This window comes from Ooceraea biroi, chromosome 9, assembly GCF_003672135.1.
Source record: "Ooceraea biroi isolate clonal line C1 chromosome 9, Obir_v5.4, whole genome shotgun sequence".
Lineage (NCBI taxonomy): Eukaryota > Metazoa > Arthropoda > Insecta > Hymenoptera > Formicidae > Ooceraea > Ooceraea biroi.
In genome coordinates this window covers 13,823,455-13,846,126 of record NC_039514.1, presented here as the reverse complement: position 1 = coordinate 13,846,126, position 22,672 = coordinate 13,823,455, and the positions used below count along the sequence as shown (strand labels likewise).

General features: G+C 39.2%; 2 protein-coding genes and 1 long non-coding RNA gene across 3 annotated transcripts; 2 read left to right on the top strand and 1 right to left on the bottom strand.

Moving 5' to 3' along the window:
• The first annotated feature begins 55 nt into the window (after window positions 1-55).
• LOC105277301 lies at window positions 56-475 on the top strand. Its single transcript, XR_893587.3, has 2 exons — window positions 56-230; window positions 294-475. It is a non-coding gene; the product is annotated as an uncharacterized LOC105277301 (long non-coding RNA).
• Window positions 476-4,305: 3,830 nt separating this feature from the next.
• LOC105277299 (ionotropic receptor 25a) lies at window positions 4,306-11,514 on the bottom strand. The gene is made up of 16 exons (XM_011335559.3): window positions 11,209-11,514; window positions 10,841-10,993; window positions 10,041-10,244; window positions 9,766-9,932; window positions 9,454-9,648; window positions 9,119-9,292; window positions 8,776-8,973; window positions 8,366-8,587; window positions 8,187-8,286; window positions 7,506-7,683; window positions 7,109-7,292; window positions 6,806-6,927; window positions 6,523-6,670; window positions 6,114-6,283; window positions 5,662-5,783; window positions 4,306-5,474 (listed from the first exon to the last, which is right to left on the bottom strand). The coding sequence occupies exons 1-16, from the start codon at window positions 11,279-11,281 to the stop codon at window positions 5,188-5,190; spliced, it is 2,697 nt and encodes an 898-aa protein (XP_011333861.1). The 5' UTR covers window positions 11,282-11,514; the 3' UTR covers window positions 4,306-5,187.
• A 1,661-nt stretch (window positions 11,515-13,175) lies between these two features.
• Window positions 13,176-19,511, top strand: LOC105277305 (coatomer subunit beta'). Its single transcript, XM_011335566.2, has 8 exons — window positions 13,176-13,323; window positions 13,951-14,302; window positions 14,519-15,457; window positions 15,698-15,933; window positions 16,048-16,386; window positions 16,706-17,308; window positions 17,585-17,899; window positions 19,217-19,511. Exons 1-8 carry the CDS (start codon window positions 13,321-13,323, stop codon window positions 19,253-19,255), a joined length of 2,826 nt encoding a protein of 941 aa, XP_011333868.1. The 5' UTR covers window positions 13,176-13,320; the 3' UTR covers window positions 19,256-19,511.
• Window positions 19,512-22,672: the final 3,161 nt, after the last annotated feature.

The following is a 22,672-nucleotide window of genomic DNA, read 5'->3' as shown; positions in this document are numbered from 1 at the left end:
CCGCGCGTCGCATCGCGCCGCTCGCTCGCTGGTCAGCGCGCCGGCCGCTCATTGCTCGCCACTTGTCGCTCGCCGCGGTTGCCCGCCAAAATAGCTCGTGCTTATTTTAAGACCCCAATGTACCTTCGGATCGTATCAATCAGAGACGGGGAGGTCTTTGCGAAAAAACGAAAACTGTGAACTGCTAACTGTTCATCAGAAAGATTCTCTAACGCGCTCTACGACGACTGGTACGGCATATTGAACGATTTCGCTACGAGTCAATAATAATTCGTTTAATTGGGAATTTTCAGATCACTGTACCCGAGCAAGGCCTTCAAGATCCCATGTATCGTAATGCTACAAACTAAATAACAAAGATACGCAAATGCGGGTGTTCTTCATTAATACATCAGTACGATACAAGCGCTCGCAGTTAGAAGGTCTAAAGAAATGTCCAACGCGATAAACTTAATAAAGAGATGTATGAGCTTAAGAAAGGGAAAAGCGATAAAAGATACCTAAATTAGCGCTGATCGCGGCCGGAAGCTACGATTTCGTCAAATGCTGCCTCGTGTTCCGACGTGGTGAACATGTACGCGGGAAGAGTGAATCCGAGGACCTTGTCGTATCTGGGCCTCGTTTCCGACGTGTAATCGTACGGTTCAGCCTCCTTGGTTTCCTCCGCCGTGTGCGGCGCCTCCTCTGGGTATTCGTTGTCCGGTTTTTCCATTCTGACGTAGGAATTTCCGCTGGCGGATGCATTGGGCTCTAAAAGATCCGCCGTCGTTTTCGCCCTCGTTGGGGTCGAGAGACCGAGACGACGAGCGCTCGATGCAGCGGGATCGATCTGAAACTGCTTCACCTGAGGAAATGCGAGTTGAGCCTTGTCGGATTCTTCTCCGGTCACAAAAACGCACTCCTCCTTCTGAAAACCATCCTCGTCGACACACTGGTAACATGTCATCTTGTCGCGCATGATTTTCTTGCACTTGGACCGGTCCTCCTTCTTAAAGTTTTGCATAAACTCCTCAATCTCCTCCTTCTTTCTCGCGGTATTCAGGTATCCGGTGTCCACTTCTTTCTTGCTTTGTTGCTCTTCCGTGTCATCATCCTTAGATGTTGTTCCGTCCGCCGTTGAAGCCTCGTAAGTTTGTCTAGGAATGTATCCGTAAGATCCCTCCCTCGCAGTCTCCGAGCTATCCGAGCTTTCCTCGTCTTGATGCGGTGCATCGCGGGATCTGTCTCTCTGTGAATTGCCGAACGAGGTGGATTTACTGTAAGAAAAGAGTTTATCACTAGGCTGATAGGAGTAAGAACACCGTTCGAAATCATCGCCCGTTTTTGGATCCTTGCAGACGGTGCATGTCATTGAGTCTTTCTGAAACTTTTCGCAATGATCCGTATTGTCTTCGGAGTTATCCTCCGAAGCGGATTTAGGCGATGTCACCCCTTCGTAAGTATCGGTATCGGACTCAGAGTTGGTGTTACTCGATGAGATTGGATACTCGGTATTGCTCGAGCCTTCGGGATAATTACTGGCGTTGCCGTGTTCGGCCGAATCGTGTAACGTACTGTCGGAATCGTCGGTCGCCTCTTTAGCTTCGCCGAGTCTGTCAGACCTTCGTGGATAAGTAGGAACTTCCAATCTGCCTGAATCTGTGCAAATCACGCACAACAAAATCATTGCGTTTGAATAATCTAATTATTTCAACGATGTTTTATAAACTAAAATAAAATTGTTGTGCGCATTTTGATGTTCACGTACTTTAACAAAGAGAATAGTGAAAGAAAATATTTTACAAAATAGGAAAGAGACGGAGAAAAAAAGATGAGAAAATCTTACCAAAATAATCATGCGTAGCATCTGAACTCTGCGGGTAATCCGTCGACTTGTCGGATGTTTCGGCCGTCTCACGGTTAAAGCTAGAATCCGAAGTCTTATCTGGATATCCGAAGTTTTTCGATCTGCTATATTTGTACAATTTTTCATTAGGCTGATAATTGTACGTGCATTTTTCGTAAGTGCCGCCGTTCGCCGGATCCTTGCATATCACGCAGGTTTTGGAATCTTTTTGTACTTTTTTGCAATCCGCTGAAGTCGCGTCATCCCGCACTCCGTCGTCCTGCTCCTTCGCTTTCTTTGTTGAGGCTCTGTTAGAGTGATCCTCGCTGGGGTAACGGTATTCTGAACGAGATTCCTCCACGACGGTAGGATTCCGATCTTTTCGTCGATCGGACGCTTCGAAATTGAAGGATTTGGGAGAAGTTTCTTCTGGTTGGTCGGCGCTATCGTCTTCTTCCTGAGGCTTCCCGAAGGAGCTGGATTTCGTGTACGAGTATGCCTTCTCGCGCGGTTGGTTTACGTACGAGCACTGCTCGTACTTACCGTTGGTCTTGGCATCCTTGCACACCATGCAGACCATGGAATCCTTCACAACCTTATCACATACTTCCCCCTTGTTTTCGTATGCAGCCGGCACGTCGTGCGTGGCATCGATGAAATACTCTTCGGCGAATCGATACGGATGCCGCAGTTTTCCATGATAATCACCGTAACTATCCCCCGCAACCCCCTCCCCCAAACTGGACCTAGAATAAATGGATGATCAAAGTAACTCATACAAATTATTCGTAACACGATTATAAATTATAGATTTAGCAACAAATTCGCTGAAAATGAGGCAACAATTTTATGTTATATCAAATTGTGTTATGTAATGTTATATTCAATAAATAATATAATGGCAGGTCTTTGCTAACATCTTGTTAATAAGAAAACATTGCACCAAGCATATTGCAAAATTTATTTCAATAGATATTTGACTTTATGTGAGTACAATTTAATTTAAAAAGTAGATAAATATTACATCATTACCTTCGATATCTGAAGCTAACAGGTGCGGACAGAAAACGTTCTACTTTTGTGCTAGCAGATGCACTTCTTTTTGGACCATTGTACGAGCAGCGTTCGTATGTGGACTTAGTTTTGGGATCCTTACACTTGTAACAGGTCGTAAAGCTTTTCCGTGGTTCTTCCCCGATCGATTTTACTTTGACTTCTCGGCAATGCGCGATTGCCGAAAGTGGAACGAACTCTTTATGCTTAAAGGAATCCCCGTTAGCGAGGGCGTAAAATGGGATTATCGGTTTCTTCGAGATTTTTTTCTCATTTCCTTGTCTTGGTTCTTTTTTAAAACTAGGAATCGGTAAATGTTCGGACGAGCTTCCAAAATAATCTCCCGATCTGTCCCGGTTTGATCCATAAGAGTCATAGAAACGAGGCAACACTTTGGAGGAAGCACCCTCGTAAATGTCATAGCGACTATTCCAAGGAACTTGCGATACGTCAATCTGTTGACTCAAAGTCTTCAAACTCTCGTGATTCGCATTCACGTGACACGCAATTAGAGTTGATAATATCAGATATACCTGGAAAAGTACAAAGAAATGTTAATTCGAGGATGGCACATAAAAGAAATTTAGAAAAAATTTAATTTCAGACTACGGTGAAATATAAACAAGTACTACTTTAATTTTTCTCAATCACTTCCCAAATTTTTGGTCATCTAGTTCATTGCGCGTATCTATTGATCATGTTTCCTCGATGGCACGTCTCGAGGAAGTATGCAGAGAAAATTCGTGCAAAATTCTCATTTAATAAGAAGAAGTGAGGAAAGAAGCTATTTAAAATTCACAAGTGAGTTAAGTGAAAGCAAACTATGTGTGCGTGTGTTGTTACTTTTTTACTTTAATATGTGACAACCGCGTGTACGCGTCACAAATGCAGCGGGAGTGCAACATGGATTACGGAATAAATGCGACATTTGATTGAGTATACACTCACTGACCTTGCAGCAAACCATTCTCGAGGATCATCGATCGTTTTCTATAGAGCTCTCGCAAAAAGACAATTCTTATTTCGATTCCGAGATATACACTATCTCCCCAAGTGATCACGCCTTCATGCGCGGAATGTCTTTATATTGACTTGGTAAACGACAGATATTCCCCACCTGGCGTAAATCTCTATTCTCTTTTGTTAGAAAAGTTCGAAGAATCATCAACCGTGACGTGCTCCAGTCGGAGTGTGATCGACACAATTGGTCGATTACCTAAACTTCTTTTTGCTACTTTTGCTTTTCTTTACGCAACTCTCGGCGCGCGTGCTCGCTCGCGTTCGATTTCATATGTATATGTATGTATTAGTGTGTGTAAACATAAATAAAAAATAAGATAATAAAATATATATTATCTCGATAAAGGGAAAAGGGAAAAGCTCGATGCATCTTATGACGATGACAATCGAATGAATGTTTTTTTCAATTTTGCATTACACGTAAAAGCACTTGTATCACTCTAGATTCTGATAGCATTTACGTAACGTGACGTATGAAAATCGATGTGTAGATTATATCCTGCCTATCAGTTCATCCGTGACTATTATTAAGCCATATGCGTGAAAAAAATCGATGCAAACATCACGAATTTATTATCCGTTACACATTCGCATAAATGTGGCATCTCGGAAACGTTGCAAAAATTGACGTTTGCAAAATATGATAGTAAAAAACCTCAAAGACAAATTATAGAATCATCTGGGAGTCGGAACTACGTACCATCGTTTTCTACCCTATTTACGGCCAGGAAGCAAAAATATACGATGTGAAAGTATTCGAGGATCAATGACCGCGCGTGTCATTGTATTTTCGCTTCACGAGAGAACGTAATCGTTTGTTGAAACGTACATATATATATTTCGAGTAACGTTTTCGTAATAATATCGCATATTTGTATTTAATAAAACCTTATGCTATGTTTAATTAAAAACATTTAAATATTTAATTAAAAATATGATTTTTGTACGAAAATATTCTGCAATTAATTACCGTAATATCGTAGAGCATGCTATGTATTTATCAGTATAAGTGCAATATTCTCATAGATACAAAGTTTTTCAGATTAAATAAATCAAAAACTTTCGAAATTTTATCATATAAAATTTCGAAAGTTAAAATGAAACACGAGAAAGAGAAAGAGTTAAATATATAATTAAACAAATTAATCGTTTATTCCGTCTTTATGGCCGTCCATTTTATTATAGCGTTTATAATGTGTTTTATTTATTTCAGTGTTTTAATTTTATTTTAATCCCTCAACGAAAGAAAAAGCTCTCTATGAAACATGTGATACAATAGATCAGAAAACTTAATCTTTGAACGGGAAATGTCGTGGATAAACAGAAATGTGAGAAACTCGCGGTGTGTGACGAAGTTGCTGGCTAAAAATCCCGTCGGTAGGCGCAGCTTTCAGTTGAAGCTTTGAGGCGATTTTTTGCAACATGACCTTCTCATTCTCAATGTCTTTGATCTGCATCTTCTTGTCATTCGGTTTTTCCTTCTGAGAGATGTTGCGTTTACGATAATAAAGAACCTCGCCAGCTAAAGTAATCATTGCCAAAGCGAGCCCAAACAAAGTCGCGATAAATACACCTCCTGTGGAAAGAACTCGACTCGGATATATGTCGACGCGCAAACTTTGAATTAATTACGAAAGAATTTACACCCAATTATATATTGATATTATTAACGTTCTAATCGCACCGCTGATAATAGTTAATAGATTTTAATTCTAACAATAAATTTTAATTAGGAAAAAGAACATGGAAAAGAAATAACTCACCCAAACTCTCCAACGTGATTCCCTCGTTGTCGTCGGAGTTCGGACATTGGGCTTTCAGCGATTGATTCCAGTACTTGGCCGCCAGTGTCTCGAAATATCTATCTTTCTGTAAATCGAGAATCCTGCGAATGATGATTTTATTTGTAGATCGAATACGTATCATGTATTGTGGTAATCGCGCCACAATAATAGTTTATATATCGATTTTATCGATCCTTAATCCATTCTCTCTCTCGATATATTTAGTAACAACTATCCATACATTAATACTTCGTAGAGAAAGTATTTTATTATTTTATTATTTGATAATTGCAAGATTTATGATAAAAACATTCGCGCGAGTTTAGAGCTCTTGTCGCAACAATAAATTTCTAATAGCTCGGAAATAATAAAACTAATTCGGGAGTGAATGGATTAAGGGCGACTGGAAAGAGCGGCAAAATCGATCAGACGTTCTGCTTATTTCTTCTTGCAAATGACTGCCTTGTTGCACGGCGATGGCGTACGGCTGCTCGGCGAACACCTCGCCTACTTCTGTCAAGTTGCAATTCTTCGTAACTTCGTACTTGATCTCTGACGAGTCATGAATAAACGCAAACTCGGCCTTTTCGCTTTCTATTACCTAAAATCGTGCATGTATCGTACAATTATGCATTTGTATGAAGTTTGTATTAGAATTACGAAAGTGTAAGAATTGTATTAGAAGTTGTATGAAGTGTATTATTTCGATTATTAGAATAATAATAAATGACTATAGAATTAAAACGTGTGATATTAAAATAAAGCAATTGGAAAATAAAGAAAAAACATTTTTACATGATATTTCTTATGTTTATTTATATCTATTTCATCTTGTTTTACCTTCTGGAAACCTTCTTCGGTGGTCTTCACTGGACCGACTTGAGTGAGAGCTTGCAGAATATGGCCATACTGTTCCTTTATCGGATAATCCCAAACACGATATTCCACTTGATCGCTGGTACTATTTAGCGTAATTTCTTTCCATACTCTGCGAATAGAAAAGATAAATAATAGAAAAAAAATACGATAACATTACATAGCAATGTCTTAACGTAATCTTAAACAAAACAAAATTCTAATGAGAATATAACGACTGATTACGTCATTACGATTTCACACACACGTGTAAAGTTTATCCTCGGCATTTTTCATGTTTATGAAATACTGATGAGCGCTAGAATTCGCCAAGACGGTATAATTTATGCGTGATTGTCTCGCAAGCTGCTCCAGCGATTGCACGGGCGACTGTAATAATAAAATACACGCAATTATATTAACAAATAAGGCTAACAAAAAAAAGAGAGAGAGGGAGAAAGAGAGAGGGAGATGAAACAGAGCAATTGTTTTGCGGTGAGAATTCGAGTGATTTGCAATAATCACCGGAAAAATTAAAAAATTCAGATAAAAAGAAAAGTAACATATTTACCTGCATTCTTTCCACGGTAAGAAAAGCGGCTAAATTTGCGGTGAAAGTTGCGAGCATCAGTACAACGAACAGCCAGTAAGCCGCTACCAGAGTCCTGCTTGACAATGCCTTCGGCGCCTCGCCACCACCTTGCGGCGTGAAAGACGTTAATGCAAACCAGAAGCTTTCCTTCAACGTGAACTCCCTGAAAAATATTGAAAAATAAATATCCATTACTCAAATCACGATCGAAATGTGAGAGGAAGAGTCGGAAATCGGACTAAAAAAATCAGATATATAACGTAACACGCGACGCGACAATAACGTGGAACGATATCGCACCGATAAAGCGGTAGTAACGCTGAGCAGTATTGCGTACAAACGAGATACCACTGCACGATAAGAAACATGCATGTACCTGCAAGGATACGGATAGAGTTGTTTGTTATTTCGCGCGCTGTACGGCGAATATTTGTCCAGTATCCAAATCATAATGCCGGTCAGAGTCAGAGCACCCACGATGCTGAGCCAAACTTCGAGTCTCAGCACCGTCATAAACTTGAATAGGGACGTTTTGCGAACCGGCTTCCGCATTACTTGAAAATAAGAAGATTAGCGTGAATCGGTCGATCCGACCGAATCAGATACCCGATCACCTGCATGCATGCATTTGCGACTAAATCTTCAATTCGGATAGGTCTCAGCGTACAATGATACAAAATGCAAGAGCAGCAAGTGGGACAAAAAGTTGAGGGAAAATCGATGCTGCCATTATTAAATAAAAAGGAAGCATTCTTTACTATGCTGTATTATGCAACATATATCTTGCATTACTTTCTTAAGAGGTTTTATTAATGCAAATGAATTTGGTGTCTTTTTACCAAAAATTGATGTTATTTAAAAATTTGACGTTTTTTGTTAAAAAATTCAAATTAAGATATTCCCTCATTTTATAAACATGGCAACATTAAAGAAGAAGTACTTAAGTTCAAATATTTATAAATTTAGTATCATTATTAGAGGAAATAGATATATTAAAGATATCAAATTAATTTGCATGTCTAATATTTAATACACAAATAACATATAGATCATATACCGATAAGTATGCCGCTCTGCTCGAAATACGGTGCAACAAAATCGATGACCTCTTCTCGCTCCGATGTCATCGTTAATGCTGCCACAACGATATCAGTTTCCTATATGCATACGCATTAATAAATAAACACACTTAATACATAAAGTATGTGAGGAACAATTCTGTGGAATAAAACCTACTCCTTTAACCAAATCGCCTATCAGACCAGTCCATTCACCATTCGGTAGTCTCCTGCCAAATTCTTTGTCTTCGGGTATAACGAGATCGTAATCAAAATGCATCTTTTCGGAGAGTTTTTCCACGAAATCGATACAGTAACCTTCCCAGATTTCCTTCGCATCTCCGTTGCGCATTTCTTGGTCCGTTGTTGGGTCCTTCTTACTAACTGACCAAGGAACTGCCTATTCCGAATAATATGATCAAATTAATTTGATGCTTCTGCGAAATTGCACTAAAATACTAAGAAAAGTGATGATAATCGTTATTCACAGGCGCGTGTAACGTGTCATTGCTTCCCCACTTAATGGTACGTAACAAAATGAAACGAAACGAGACGAAACGAAGCTTCAGTGAAACTTGTGGTTCTTACCGGTGCCGTACCAATCCGGAAGAATCGCCTGGCTGGTTCTATTCTCTTGCCATCTGCTTCTTTAATTTTTGCACGTCTTGTCCAAGTCCCGAGTGCATCCACGGATCCATGACTAACCGTTTGCAAGACAATCTCTGCCTTATAAGTGATCATTGACTTTTCCGACCAATATTCGAAAGTATCGTTACCATCCATTCTCTAGAAAGTAAAGTTATTTACATTTAAATTTTTACACATTTAATTTTTTTACTGAATAAGAAATTATGTCTCACTGTAACAGACGAGAGAGAAATAGTGAGAGAAAGGGAAAAAATAAACGTTGCTGTGTGTGTGAGATACTTACTGTCATTAAAATCTTGTTAAATGTCTCCCCTAAAACATTCGACGTTGATGGAATAGAAGTGGCAGATTTATCGCACTGACCCGTCCTCGGCTGCACGTTTACACCCGTCCTTTGCACGTCGCTCATCAAACTCACGATCAAGCCGATCAGACGTTTGAAATAGTAAGGGAATATCTAATGACGTGACTTTTTTAATATAATATTCTTTAAATAACATTAAAGTTAAAACGGTTTTCATGCCTGTCGGATGTTATGCGCTATATAACGTTAATAAAATTTTGCGTAGCAATCCTGAAAAAAAAGAAGGAAGGAAATGCTCCTTTATGAAGACTGACCTTAAAATTTCTGGGACAATTGCAGGATACTTCGCCGGCCATTAAACGGCAACAAATATCACTTTTCATAGTAAAAACGATGAACGAGACATTCAACCGAAGTTCGCCGTTCATGTATTTAAAATCCTGATAGTTATTGTCCGTGAATATCAAGTTCCAAATACCCTCGAGTTTAACTAAACCACCTCCGATAGCCTGGAATCGTTCGCACGTTCGAATAAAATTGATCAAAAGATGCAAAATTATATATATGTTATATGTACAAATATTTATTACAAATTTCAAGAGCGGGTGTAACAAATAATCGCTCACCGTTTTAAAGAATTCTTCCATTTTCGCTGTAGTAGCATACATAGCATAATACGACGGCGACGGTCGCATATTCCGTATTTTCGACACAGTCCTCTCCGTCAATTCGTCGATTACTACTAATCTAATTATGGAATTTCCGATAAGGTAATAAAGACTCTGGTTTAGCTCTAAAATCATTATTGTGCGATATAGCATGAAATACGCAACACTAGGAAGTAAAAAGGAAATTTCAAGAGCAAATCAATATACTATACTTATAAACTCTGTTTGCGCACCTTTTTCATCTTCGAAAATCAAGCCGACGTCCGTCGCATTTTTCATAACCAAAAGATCATCAATCGCCTGAACGTATGGATTTACACTGCAATCGCCGCGTTTGTATATTATCCCAGTCTCATCCGCGATATTTCGCAGTTTGTCCCAACCGGTCCACGTCATGTCCAAAATAATGCTTATGCCTTTATAGAGAACAGCGCATACTACGGGGACAAACGTAAGATTTTGCGAACTTTACACAGATCTCGCTATCAAACTGAGCTTGAAAAATTCTAGGTTTTAAATACCACCTAAGAGCTATATTTACAAATAAGAAACTCAGATGTTTAGATAAATTTCATAAAATCGAATAACAATACATGTATATACTGTGCACTAGACTGCGATTGCATGAAATTCGATTCTGTAATTGTCACGCATAATCGCCTCCCAAGTAATCGTTACGTCAAAACAATTGATATTTAATCGGTGCGTGAAATCGCTTTGCATAATCGTTGTACCGAAACGACTAATTTCTGGTGGCTACGCGCAACTATTCTAGCTTGTAATTATCACATCAGAACAACGGATTTTGTGGTGCCAAAGGAGTTATCGAAATAATATGCAGAATATTTCTGGTCTCGAGCATTATTTGTTAATAACTGCATATTCCTTTGAGATCATTCAAAGATAATTCCGATACTAAAACTTTAACCTTCCACGTATAAAATTAAAAGTTTCGTGCTATAAATAATCGTATGAAGTTATGACTATAGAAAATGTAAAAGTTTATAATCAAGTACAGATGGAAAAAAAGTACCTTTATCGAAACTCGCGTCCACATTCTCACGGTTCACCGTAACGACCGAAAGTTCAACGGTGATCATGTCGTTGGCGAAATTTCGTTCCGCTTCTGGAACCGCGTCGTTTAATAATCCCAAGATAGACGAGTCGGCTTCCTCCGTCACGACCACTTTAACAAACAAAACGGCAAACGGCTAAACTCGCAGTAATCGCGATACATTGAGAGTATAAAGCAGATTCTCGCCAAATACGCGCTGCAACGCTGAATAATTGAATATCTCTGTGATCGAATACTGATGCCGCCTGCTGCATTTGAACAATACGAAAGACAAACAAAAGCGAAACATGATCGATATATCGTTCGAATGCAAACGTCTTACTTACACAGACTCATCGGTGTTTGACAAAGCGCAGGTGGCAGCAAAAATGCGAAAATCAACGCGCGAAAGAGAAGCATTTCTGTGCTCGCTGACGAAAATTGAAGGTTGTTGGCGCTAAGCTAATGATCCCTCGTCGAACTTTCGTCTCGTTTCCGTCGGTTTGTCCGGCAGGACAATACGACGCGGACGGCGCGACGAAGCGACGAGGATGGCTACGCCTGCGCCGATGCCGAAGGCGCAACGGAGGCGCACAACGGTCACTTATGAATATTCTACAGCGGTACCTATCGAATCGTGAATCCCTATATTTTGCTGCCCGCCGCGACTATCGGCCCTCGGGGCATCGATTTATCACGTGGCTATCGAAGTCGCGCGCCTACAATTCGCCGTCACCGTGTCGGAGGACGATCGAACCTCCGCAAAAATCCGCCGTGCTACTTTCGACGCACAGACTCGCGGGACTTCATCCTCCACATGATGGACAACCGACCGATGCGAGAATCGTCATTATAAATATCGACTGTTCAAATTTGAAACTGATTGGTCGATAGTTAATCGATAGCGCGCGTCGTAAAAAATAGCGGACTATTACTAGAGCGATGACGAGCGATGACGAGCCGACGAGACAAATGTTTGCTGCTACGGGACTGTTAATTGGGTGGGTAGTTCTTCTCACGTGCGTAATTTATATTTCTGGAGGAAATACGATATACGAGAATGCTAGAAATCGTGTCGCTTGTGTCCCGTCTTATCGAATTCCGTATTATCGAATCACGATAGCATGCGACGCGCAGAGAGACGCACATTCGTTATTAACTGCCTATGACTCGACAAGTCCTTAATGGCTGCTTATAAATAATGCAGCGACGATATTTAAGCTTCCATAACATACGACTATGACAAAATGATCGATACGCATATTATTGATTCGCTGTATAATACATATGTGTCACGCAGTCGTTGCCGCAGGTAATCGTAAATTGCTCGTTGAAAACTCCGAGCTTCTAATCAATAGTAGTCCCGTACAGATATCCTCTACTTTCTCTTTCGCTCTTTTTCTCATAGAAAGTTCATACGCAAAAGCCATCCATTTTCTACAATTTCCTTAAGCAAGTTCTAATATACCAATTACCGAAATTTTGTGAGCATAAAATGTAAATTCGATAAAATTCGCGACAATTAAATTTTTTCTCTACATGTTTCTCAATTTTTAAACACACGTGACAATGTAATGGATATTATTATACTATTCCTATCATTTTTTACATATATGTTTTAAATTCTTTTTTCAAATTACACATTTCTATTGCAAATATGTATAAATAAATAATGTGAATAAAACAAAATATATATATTCGAATAGTCCGCAAACATTAGTCGGTAAATCCAGGTAACAATATAGTTTATTAGTACCATTGTTGTCAATTATTTATCAGTATTAACTCCAGTTAATATAGCTGATAAAATTACCAACAAAAGATTATTGAAACAGTCTAAATATACATTTTTGTGATTATAAAGATTTAACGTCACGGAAATGATTGAAAAGTATTGATATTATCGACATTACCGACTAACGAATTCTGTAAATATTTGAATGTATACCGTATAATGTAACATTAATTTTACATTTAAAATTATTTTTTAATATCTTGCATATATTTTTTATATATACATAAGACGAAATATTTAATATTTTTATAAAACTGTTTTCTTAGAATTATCATCTATGTTATTTTGACATTATTGTTACCAACAGAAGATTAATATCGTATTTTTCTAAATTAAAGAAATTCTCGTAAAACCCTTTTCGCACTATTGCTTCCTCCGTATCGTGCCTTGTTGAATGCGTCCCGCATTCTAATTTAAAAAGAATCAAGTGTTGTCGATAATAAAGTCGATACTCGTATCGAATGCGCAAGATCGATTGAAGTTGCAGTCGATAAACTAACGCGTAACGTAATTTGTGACACATGGGCGCCATTTTTGTTCACGGCACTGGCCACGTCCTAACTTCATGACAAAAGCATCTTATTTCGATCTGTTGATGCGGTCGCGGCGATAATCGCGTTCTTTGTAATATTGGATACAGTGAACAGTCACAAACAGTGACAAAATGGTACGTAGACAAGGCGGATCAATTAAATCGTATATTCTGTCAACAGAAATATTCGCCTGCTTATCGTTCCACACCTTGTAATGTCAAAATATCTATTCCCTTTCGGAATGACGATAAAATCGTTTTGCCTAATCCAATGACTTCCTCAATTGAGAAACTTCATTTAACGTGAGCCTCACATGCAAACGTGAAGTATGAAAATTCCTACCAGATGTAAATCCAATAAACGTAACCTACGTTTTTATCTAGAGGTTAACACACTTTAAAGATCAAATCGCAAGTATAGTGATGTAAATTTAAAGAATGAGAGATATAAATATAGATTTAGGAAATATTAATGAAAATTTTAATGTGTAGAATTATAACAAATATATATAAAAATATTTTAATATATTTGTATACAATTTATGTTATTTGTAATAATATATATATAAAATATCATAAAAAGATTATGAATTGATGACGTGTAAAGAAATCTCATATTTTGATGAATCAAAGAAATAATAAGGAATATTTTATACATTCAAAATAAAAGATCAGAGTTTTAATGTTATTGACAAATTGAAAAATGAATATCGAATTGACATTTTACACGAAAATCGTAAATTATGGATTTTTCCTTTGCAGCCTCTGCGGTTAGACATCAAACGGAAGCTAACAGCAAGGTCGGACAGAGTAAAGAGCGTAGACCTTCATCCGACCGAGCCATGGATGCTATGCTCATTGTATCAAGGCAATGTCAACATTTGGAATCATGAGACACAAACTTTGGTGAAGACCTTCGAAGTGTGTGACTTGCCAGTACGAACAGCCAAGTTTGTGCCGCGCAAAAACTGGGTCATCACTGGTTCCGATGATATGCAGATCAGAGTGTTCAATTATAACACTTTGGAACGCGTTCATTCCTTTGAGGCGCACAGCGATTATGTTAGATGTATAGCAGTACATCCAACACAGCCGTTTATACTTACCAGCAGTGGTATGCTGAAGGATAACGATCCTCATTCTTTTATCATGTTATACAATTTGATGTCTTACTAAATAAATATTTTTAAAATAATCTATTGATAAAAAATGTACGGTTGTAATACAATTTTTGATAAAATAATAATTTTCTTAGAAATTTAAAATTTAAAAATCTTAGAAATTTTATTCATACCTGAAAAGTTCTAGCAGCTTTCATTTCTTCTTACAGATGATATGTGGATCAAACTGTGGAACTGGGAGAAGTCGTGGATCTGCCAGCAAGTGTTCGAGGGTCACACACACTATGTTATGCAAATCGTGTTCAATCCGAAAGACAACAACACATTCGCCAGCGCATCTCTGGACAGGACCGTTAAGGTGTGGCAGCTCGGCTCACCCACAGCGAATTTCACCCTGGAGGGTCACGAGAAAGGTGTCAACTGCGTGGACTATTATCATGGCGGCGACAAGCCGTACTTGATCTCGGGCGCCGACGATAGATACGTCAAAATATGGGATTATCAGAACAAGACTTGCGTGCAGACCCTGGAGGGCCACACTCAGAACATCTCAGCCGTGTGCTTCCATCCGGAACTGCCGATCGTCCTTACAGCCTCGGAGGACGGCACCGTTCGCATATGGCACGCCGGCACGTACAGACTCGAATCTTCTCTGAATTACGGCTTCGAGAGGGTGTGGACGATCGCGTGCATGCGTGGCTCGAACAACGTTGCCATCGGTTACGACGAGGGTAGCGTGATGGTGAAGGTCGGCAGGGAGGAGCCAGCCGTCTCGATGGACTCGCTGGGCGGCAAGATCGTGTGGGCGCGCCATAGCGAGATCCAGCAGGTGAATCTAAAGGCGTTGGGCGAGGAGGCACAGGACGGTGAACGGCTGCCGTTGGCCGTCAAGGACATGGGCGCCTGCGAGATCTATCCACAGACTCTCCAGCACAATCCGAACGGCCGATTCCTGGTGGTCTGCGGCGACGGCGAGTACATAATATATACGTCCATGGCGTTGCGGAACAAGGCGTTCGGCCAAGCCTCGGAGTTTGTGTGGGCGGCGGACTCGAGCCAGTACGCGGTGAGGGAGAGCAATACGACGGTGAAGGTCTTCAAGAACTTCAAGGAGAAGAAAAGCTTCAAGCCGGATTTCGGGGCGGATGGTATGCAAACATCTAATTTATTTAATTTTGCCTCCACAAGTGAGTCGTCTTTTTATAAAGTTTTATTTGCAATTTAGAAGATACTCGATTATCTTCGTAAGAAGTAGGAAGAGAATCGTTGCTGTGCGAAAAAAATTCGATGACTGTAGTCGATATTTTCTTATGCACTGAGCACTGAACATTAAAGGATTGCAGCTATTAGTAGCGAAAGATTGAATCTGTTTTTTTATATGTCTACAGGTATTTTCGGTGGATTTTTGCTTGGCGTGTCTTCCGGATCTGGTCTTTCCTTCTTCGACTGGGACACATTAAAGCTGATTCGTCGCATAGACATACAACCTACACACGTGTATTGGGCGGAGAATGCCTCGCTGGTGGCATTGGCTACATCGGATCAATATTTTATACTGAAATATCACGCGGATGCTGTTGCTAATGCCACGGAAAACGCCGAAGACATTGAGAACGCATTCGAGGTCTGCATTTGTATAGTCGATTATCTCAACGTACTTCAAATGTCTTTAATGTATAATATGTCGCTTAATAACTTACGTCTTATTTCTAATTCTTTTTACGAATGATCTTCTCAGATGATAGCGGAGATGAGCGAAGTGGTGAAGACCGGCTTGTGGGTCGGCGACTGCTTCATCTACACCAACAGCGTGAATCGTGTGAATTACTTCGTTGGCGGTGAGGTGGTCACGGTATCTCATCTGGATAGGCCAATGTACCTGTTAGGGTACGTGCCTCGGGACAACAGATTGTATCTATGCGACAAGGAACTGTCCGTCGTCTCGTACTCTTTGCTATTATCAGTATTGGAGTATCAAACCGCAGTTATGCGGAAAGATTTCGATACCGCCAACAGAGTGCTGCCAACCGTTCCGAAAGAACACCGCACGAGAGTTGCTCATTTTCTGGAGAAACAGGTACGCGACGCAACGCAGAATATTTTTAGTTTTTACCATTTGCACTCCTATGTCAAGCTGAATTTGACAGTTTTATTCCAGCAGCTTTTACATCGAACTTAATATGGAATTTTATAACTTAATTTTTGAGCTTGATTAAATTTTCTAAAAACATCGATGCATCAGAACCTCAACGTTGTACCTAATTCCAAGTTTTCTTGTGTCGAACTGAACTCGGCATGTATTCTGAACTGCTGGAACATAACGTGAATGAAAACTTACGGAACGCTGAAGGATAGAAATGATTTATCATGAATCGTTATTCGTTTTCGTCTCGCAGGGCTTCAAGGAGCAGGCGCTAGCAGTGTCGACGGATCCCGAGCACAGATTCGAACTGGCATTGGCACTAGGAAACCTAGCGACCGCGCACACGCTTGCCCGGGAGGCGAACAGCCAGCAGAAGTGGCGGCAGCTGGCATCCCTCGCCACGCAAAAAGGCAAACTGTGTCTGGCACAAGAGTGCCTGCACCAGGCGCAAGACTTCGGCGGGCTGCTGTTGCTGGCCACCAGCACAGGAAACGCAAACATGATACAGAAACTCGGCACTATCGCGGATGAAACCGGAAAAAACAACATCTCCTTCCTGTCGAACTTCATACTCGGCGACGTGGACAAATGTCTCGATATCCTGATCACAACTGATAGAATCCCCGAGGCAGCGTTCTTCGCCCGAACGTACGCGCCTAGCAAAATCTCCGCTATCATTAAACTGTGGAAAGAGAAACTGTTGTCAGCGGTGAGCGAGAAGGCAGGGCAAAGCCTGGCGGATCCCGAGCAGTACGAGAATCTCTTCCCGGGTTACAGAGAAACCTTGAAGGCGGAGAAGTTCCTGCGGGAGGAGAGTAAGAGAAAAATCCCGGCTGCCGCATTCCCCACTGTCACGGTATGTGCGAGTGACTTGTGTCTAGCGCACAGTACTTTCAGATCTTCCGGATGTAAAAAAAATAATTGCATTTTTATGTCGTTACAATTATATTGAATAATATATGCCTTTTTATTTATAATCAATTTGCGATTTTTCGTAACTTCGTAATTCTGTTTTTAAAACTTCCTCGACAAAGAACTGATTGAAATTTATTTGAAAAATAGAGTTCACTTATTACAAAAAAGCATTTACGCATTGTAAAAGGAAATTGTGGTTTTGATCTCTATTTTGCAGCCTAATATCGAACGGAAACCACTGGAGGATATGTTAGCGGCCGAACAGTCTGGCACGTTTCAATATAAGAGTGACGTGAGTAGCACTTCCGAGATTGAAACGAAACCGACTGAAACGATGATCGATCGATTGCAAGATCTCGCGATATCAGAAAAGGAGAGCAGTAAAGCTGCCGCTACGGCTTCCGCTCCCGCTGCGAGAACGGTGGTACCTGAGAAAGCGATGACAAAGCCCGCGAGTAGTACCAGGCCTCTAACAGTTGACGACGATGACTTGGATATCGATCTGGAAATCGACGACAACATCGATACAACTGTAAGTTCTCCTATTCTTATTTCGATGTTTTCATGAAAAACTCTTCTTCTCTCATAGCAAAGAAACGTTCTTCATAAGTTTCTGAACTCATCATTCGTGCACTACCCGTTTTTCTTTTTTAACGTTGATATTCTTGTTTTACAACTGCAATTAAAGATTATCACTCTCTTTGCTTTGTAGTTTTCTTACTTGGTTGTGCTATGTTATCAAATTATACATGCATTAAAATAAATATGTGCATTCATGTAATAATTATTTTTGTTTTTATATTTATAAGTATAATTATTGACTTTTATACTGATTTTTATGTAATGGTTATATTCATATTTTTAATTCTATATTTATGTTTATGAAACTTTTATTGTATATAAGTTCACTCGAATATGTTGAAATTGAGGAAAATAAAAATGACGCGAACGGATAAGGATTAGAGGCATACAATTAGTCGATGATTTAGTGTTCTTAAGTATGGGCGTAACTTTAGAAGGGTACAATATAGTATTACCAAAACAGACGGAGAAAGGGATTTCACGAGACACATGCTTTAGCAAGATTTATATACATAAATTTTCTCCAGCGCGTAAATTACGAGAGTATGTACGAATCTCGTTAAATTTCTATGTGCAAATCCGTATTAAATTGTGCATTCGTGTACGTGTGCATAATGCGAAAATCGGCGACAGATCATTAAGGCGGTGTAACTGATACGGACACGGGAGAACGTTGGTATTCTCCTTCTCGCTTGCTCCCTCTCATTCTCCACGAGTTTTTGCAAAAGGCCTTCGGGAGAGGGAGAGCTTGTTTGCTCCAGGGCAGTCACGCCGCATTTTGTTTACAGCCTTGTTGCCATAACACTCGACTCCGGAGTCGAACTGGACCCGCTCCTATCGTAAGCCTCCGACCATTACTACGTTTTGTCACGCTCTGCCTCCCGCTCTCGTTTCATTCACTCTGCGATGCTTGCATTTACGGATACTCTGCGTTTCGATATTTCTCACTTTTACAATTGTTTATGTTATTCAGTTTTTGATCTCGTTTTTGACTCGCGACTTTACTTGTCGAGTTTTACTTGATGTTACGTTTTAGATAATCTTAAACTGAAATCAACTTAACGACATATTGTATTTAATATTTTAATATAAATATTTTAATATAAATACTTTTACTATAATACACGTTAATATACATGTATGTATAAAAAAATATATGTTTCGAATATGACATGTCATAGAAATATATATAATCTTGTTACAGCTTATTTAGATATTAGGATTGTTAAGAGCTATTTATATAGAATTATCAAATTATCTGTTTCAGGATGTCAACCTTGATGACGATCTCCTCGAAGAAGATTAACCGTCGAACGGGAGACCAGATCGAGTATCTTTCATTCTTCTTTCGTCAATCATTCCCCGCAGAAGCGAAGAAGAAAACCGGCGAGAGTCATTTAGAATATTAAAATTACGAAACTTTTCTATGCGCAAGTGTGTTTATATCACTGCATAGATTAAATAAAGTAGTATCAGCACGTATTTGCCGATTGCTGCAAATTATTAAAGATTAAATATATTGTTAATATAAGAGAGGAAGTATAACATACCCATGAGTCATACTCTTTCATCTCTGTTTCATTGCAGACGTTTCCGTTTCCTGCTTCCTAAACACCATCGACAGAAATACTGTGTTTCACTCATATTTCTGATTTATCAAAATGAAATTACAGGATAATCGAATAGAGAAAATTAGTTTTGTTGCTCCTGAAACTTAATATCGATATTTAAACTGCTTTATTTTTATTATTTATTTTCGAGCTTTAAGCTGCAACAAAAATAATTTTTCGCAAATTACACTTATTAAATTAACAAAGCGACGAAACATCAATTAATTTTCAATCAATTTAAAAGACGCGCTTGATTTCAATAGAATCTTCATTTGGAATGTCAAAATTTGGAAAACCGCAAATGGAAGGTTGATTGTTCCGGAAGTTGATGAAAATGATGGAAATAATCCTCATTTAAGAAATGGAAGATAAAGAGATTGGAAGACGATAGAAAGTATCCTTTAAACGAATTTTCGCGAGGAAGTGCGTCACGTATCCGCCTTTCGTTAATTCCGGAATGCCTCGTGAGCCTCGTCACGTTGCATTTCTCTCTGGATTTTCGGGCGGCTGAGAGTGCGTGCATACAAGCCGGGAGCCGAATCAATACACACGCGTGCGTGTCGCAAGGTGGCGAGGAAAAACAACGAGATGTAGTTAGCGCGAGCCATACGTGCTCAACTGCCGTGCGCTCTCTCGCTCAAGAGGGAATGGACGCGCGTGTTGAGACGAAGTACGCTCGTCTTGCGGCGTTAACGTCAGCAGGGAGAAAAGGTACAAGGAGCCTAAACTCAATGGAGTCAGCCAAAAAGTTAGCGGGCATTATGTCTTCAGCAAATTTTTTATTTTTTAAGAAAAGAGACTGATAGCAGTGCCTGCAATTATCTTGTAGCAATGATGTGATCACCGATGGAATGATGGGCGTGACAAGATTTGCGACCGAAATCTCTATTGATAAATCGTGAAATGAAAATGTACAATTGTGTTTGCGTTTATGTTAGAAAATAGAAAATGCTAGTTTTCGTTATAAAGAGATACGGAGTAAGAAGAGAGATCCGTGATTATCTTCACTGCCCACGCGCAGATTTACTCCCGCTATCGTTGTCGGTGAGTGGAAAGGAAAAAGAGAACAGGTAGACAACGAAGAGAGAACGTGGGGATGAAGAGATAGAAGAGAAGAAAAGATAGCCGTGCCGTGCTCTGAAATAGAAACAGCCGCGTTGACACTCCGCTACAAATTGTCCGCGTCATGACACCGCCTCCCTTTAAAAGCCACGTTCGCTCGTTTCTCTCTCTCTCTCTCTCTTGAGCGCGGGCGAAAAAGGAAGATACTACTGACCGAAAATACTGAGCAAAAAAATAGATAAAATTACTTTTTTTCTTTCGTACTTCCATATTCATCTCGTCTGGTAATATAATAATTTTTTTATTGCATTGTTATTACTTTTTATTACATAATAATTCATGAAACGTAAATCAACGTTAAACAGTTGTTTGCTTTCTTTCTTTCTTTTTTAATCATATACTTTATTTATTTTTCAATAACTGCGTTTTATTTTATTTTTCTTTTATTTATATAATTATACAATAATTATACAATAATATGATATATCATATGCTATTTATTCCGTAAAATATAAAAGTATAAAATATAAAATTGTATAATTATTGTATAATTATATAAATAAAAGAAAAATAAAATAAAACGCAGTTATTAAAAAATAAATAAATAAAGTATATGATTAAAAAAGAAAGAAAGAAAGCAAACAACTGTTGCTTTCTTTCATTTATTTCATATATAAATATATGAAATTAATTCTAAGACAATAGTACGAGATGAATCGATGAAGAAATCGTGTCTCGAGACTGCTTCATTCGACCTCGAAATCGTCAGAAATTTACAGCTGCTAGTTTCCACAGCCAGATTATCATAAATTGGTCAAACGATACTTGACACACTCTCTTGGTTTAACCGATTTTTCACGACGCTCAATTAAATCCACTTTTAACGACCGTACGTCATGGCGCAGTGTCTAACTTCTCCTCTGTGCTATAATCGAATTGGGAGAGACGAGAAATCCCAGCCGAAAATAGATGGATTCCGTTATCCACTCTTTTCTGAAACACATCTCGTGGAAAACAGGAAATTATCTCCGATTTTTCCTTTGCGTACCTCGGAGAACACTTGGCACCAATAAGGCTCAACTGGCTCATTTTCTGGACGTGCTCCGGACGTGGCCAGCTCTCGGCCTATCAAAATGAGGAAGAAACTTGAGAATGAGAAAGCAAAAAGAAGAAATAATAACGACTTGTATTCTTAACAGTTGTTTAACGTTAAATGTAGTTATTTAATTTATTTGTCTAATATAAGGTTGGTGCTTTATATAAACATTTGATACAAATTTGACAAAAATATATGTAAAACTATGAACTAAAAATTAGATTTTTGGAGAAATATTTAATAGATGCATCTGAGAATTGGATTTAGGAAGAATTAATCATTATTATAACCCCAATGTATCAGAGTTTATAAAAATTCATTTATTTAATTAAAAAGACAAATTTGTTAATTTAATTTGTTACAAAACTGTTTTTACGCAGAGTATAAAAATTTATGCACGTGGAATAGAGTTGCTTACACTTGTACTTATATAATATTTTCTTCTGTTTGATAATTATGCTCGTTTTGTAAAACATGTTACTACTCAGTCTTGTTGAGTTAAATAAGCAAACAAAATGCCTTTTTACAATAGTATGCAGTTCCACCCGCGCAATTAGCAAGCTGCGTAAAATTGACTCGCCCGAAACGCGAGGAATCTATCTCTTCTTTCTTTTTCTCTCCTCTTCCTCTACTCTAAAGAGAGCTCGAGAAGGAGAAAGAGAACAGTAGCAACAGACGCACGTGCGTGAAACATCCCGTGAAGCTGCTAATAGTCGCCTAAACGGTCGGCAGGGTTGTCCTCGATCGTCGCTATATGTCATCGCCACCCTCTACTTACCCGCGTCGCCACGCACGATGCACGTGCGTGTGAATCTCGCGTTCTTCGCGCTCTTCCGAGCGCCTTCTGGCACGCGAAGAGTCGCATACTTTTTCTTCTTGTTCGTACCGACGAAATACGCGTATACGAGGAATGAAGCTACTCGCGCGAAGAGCCCACGAAGAATATTGAGCGAAA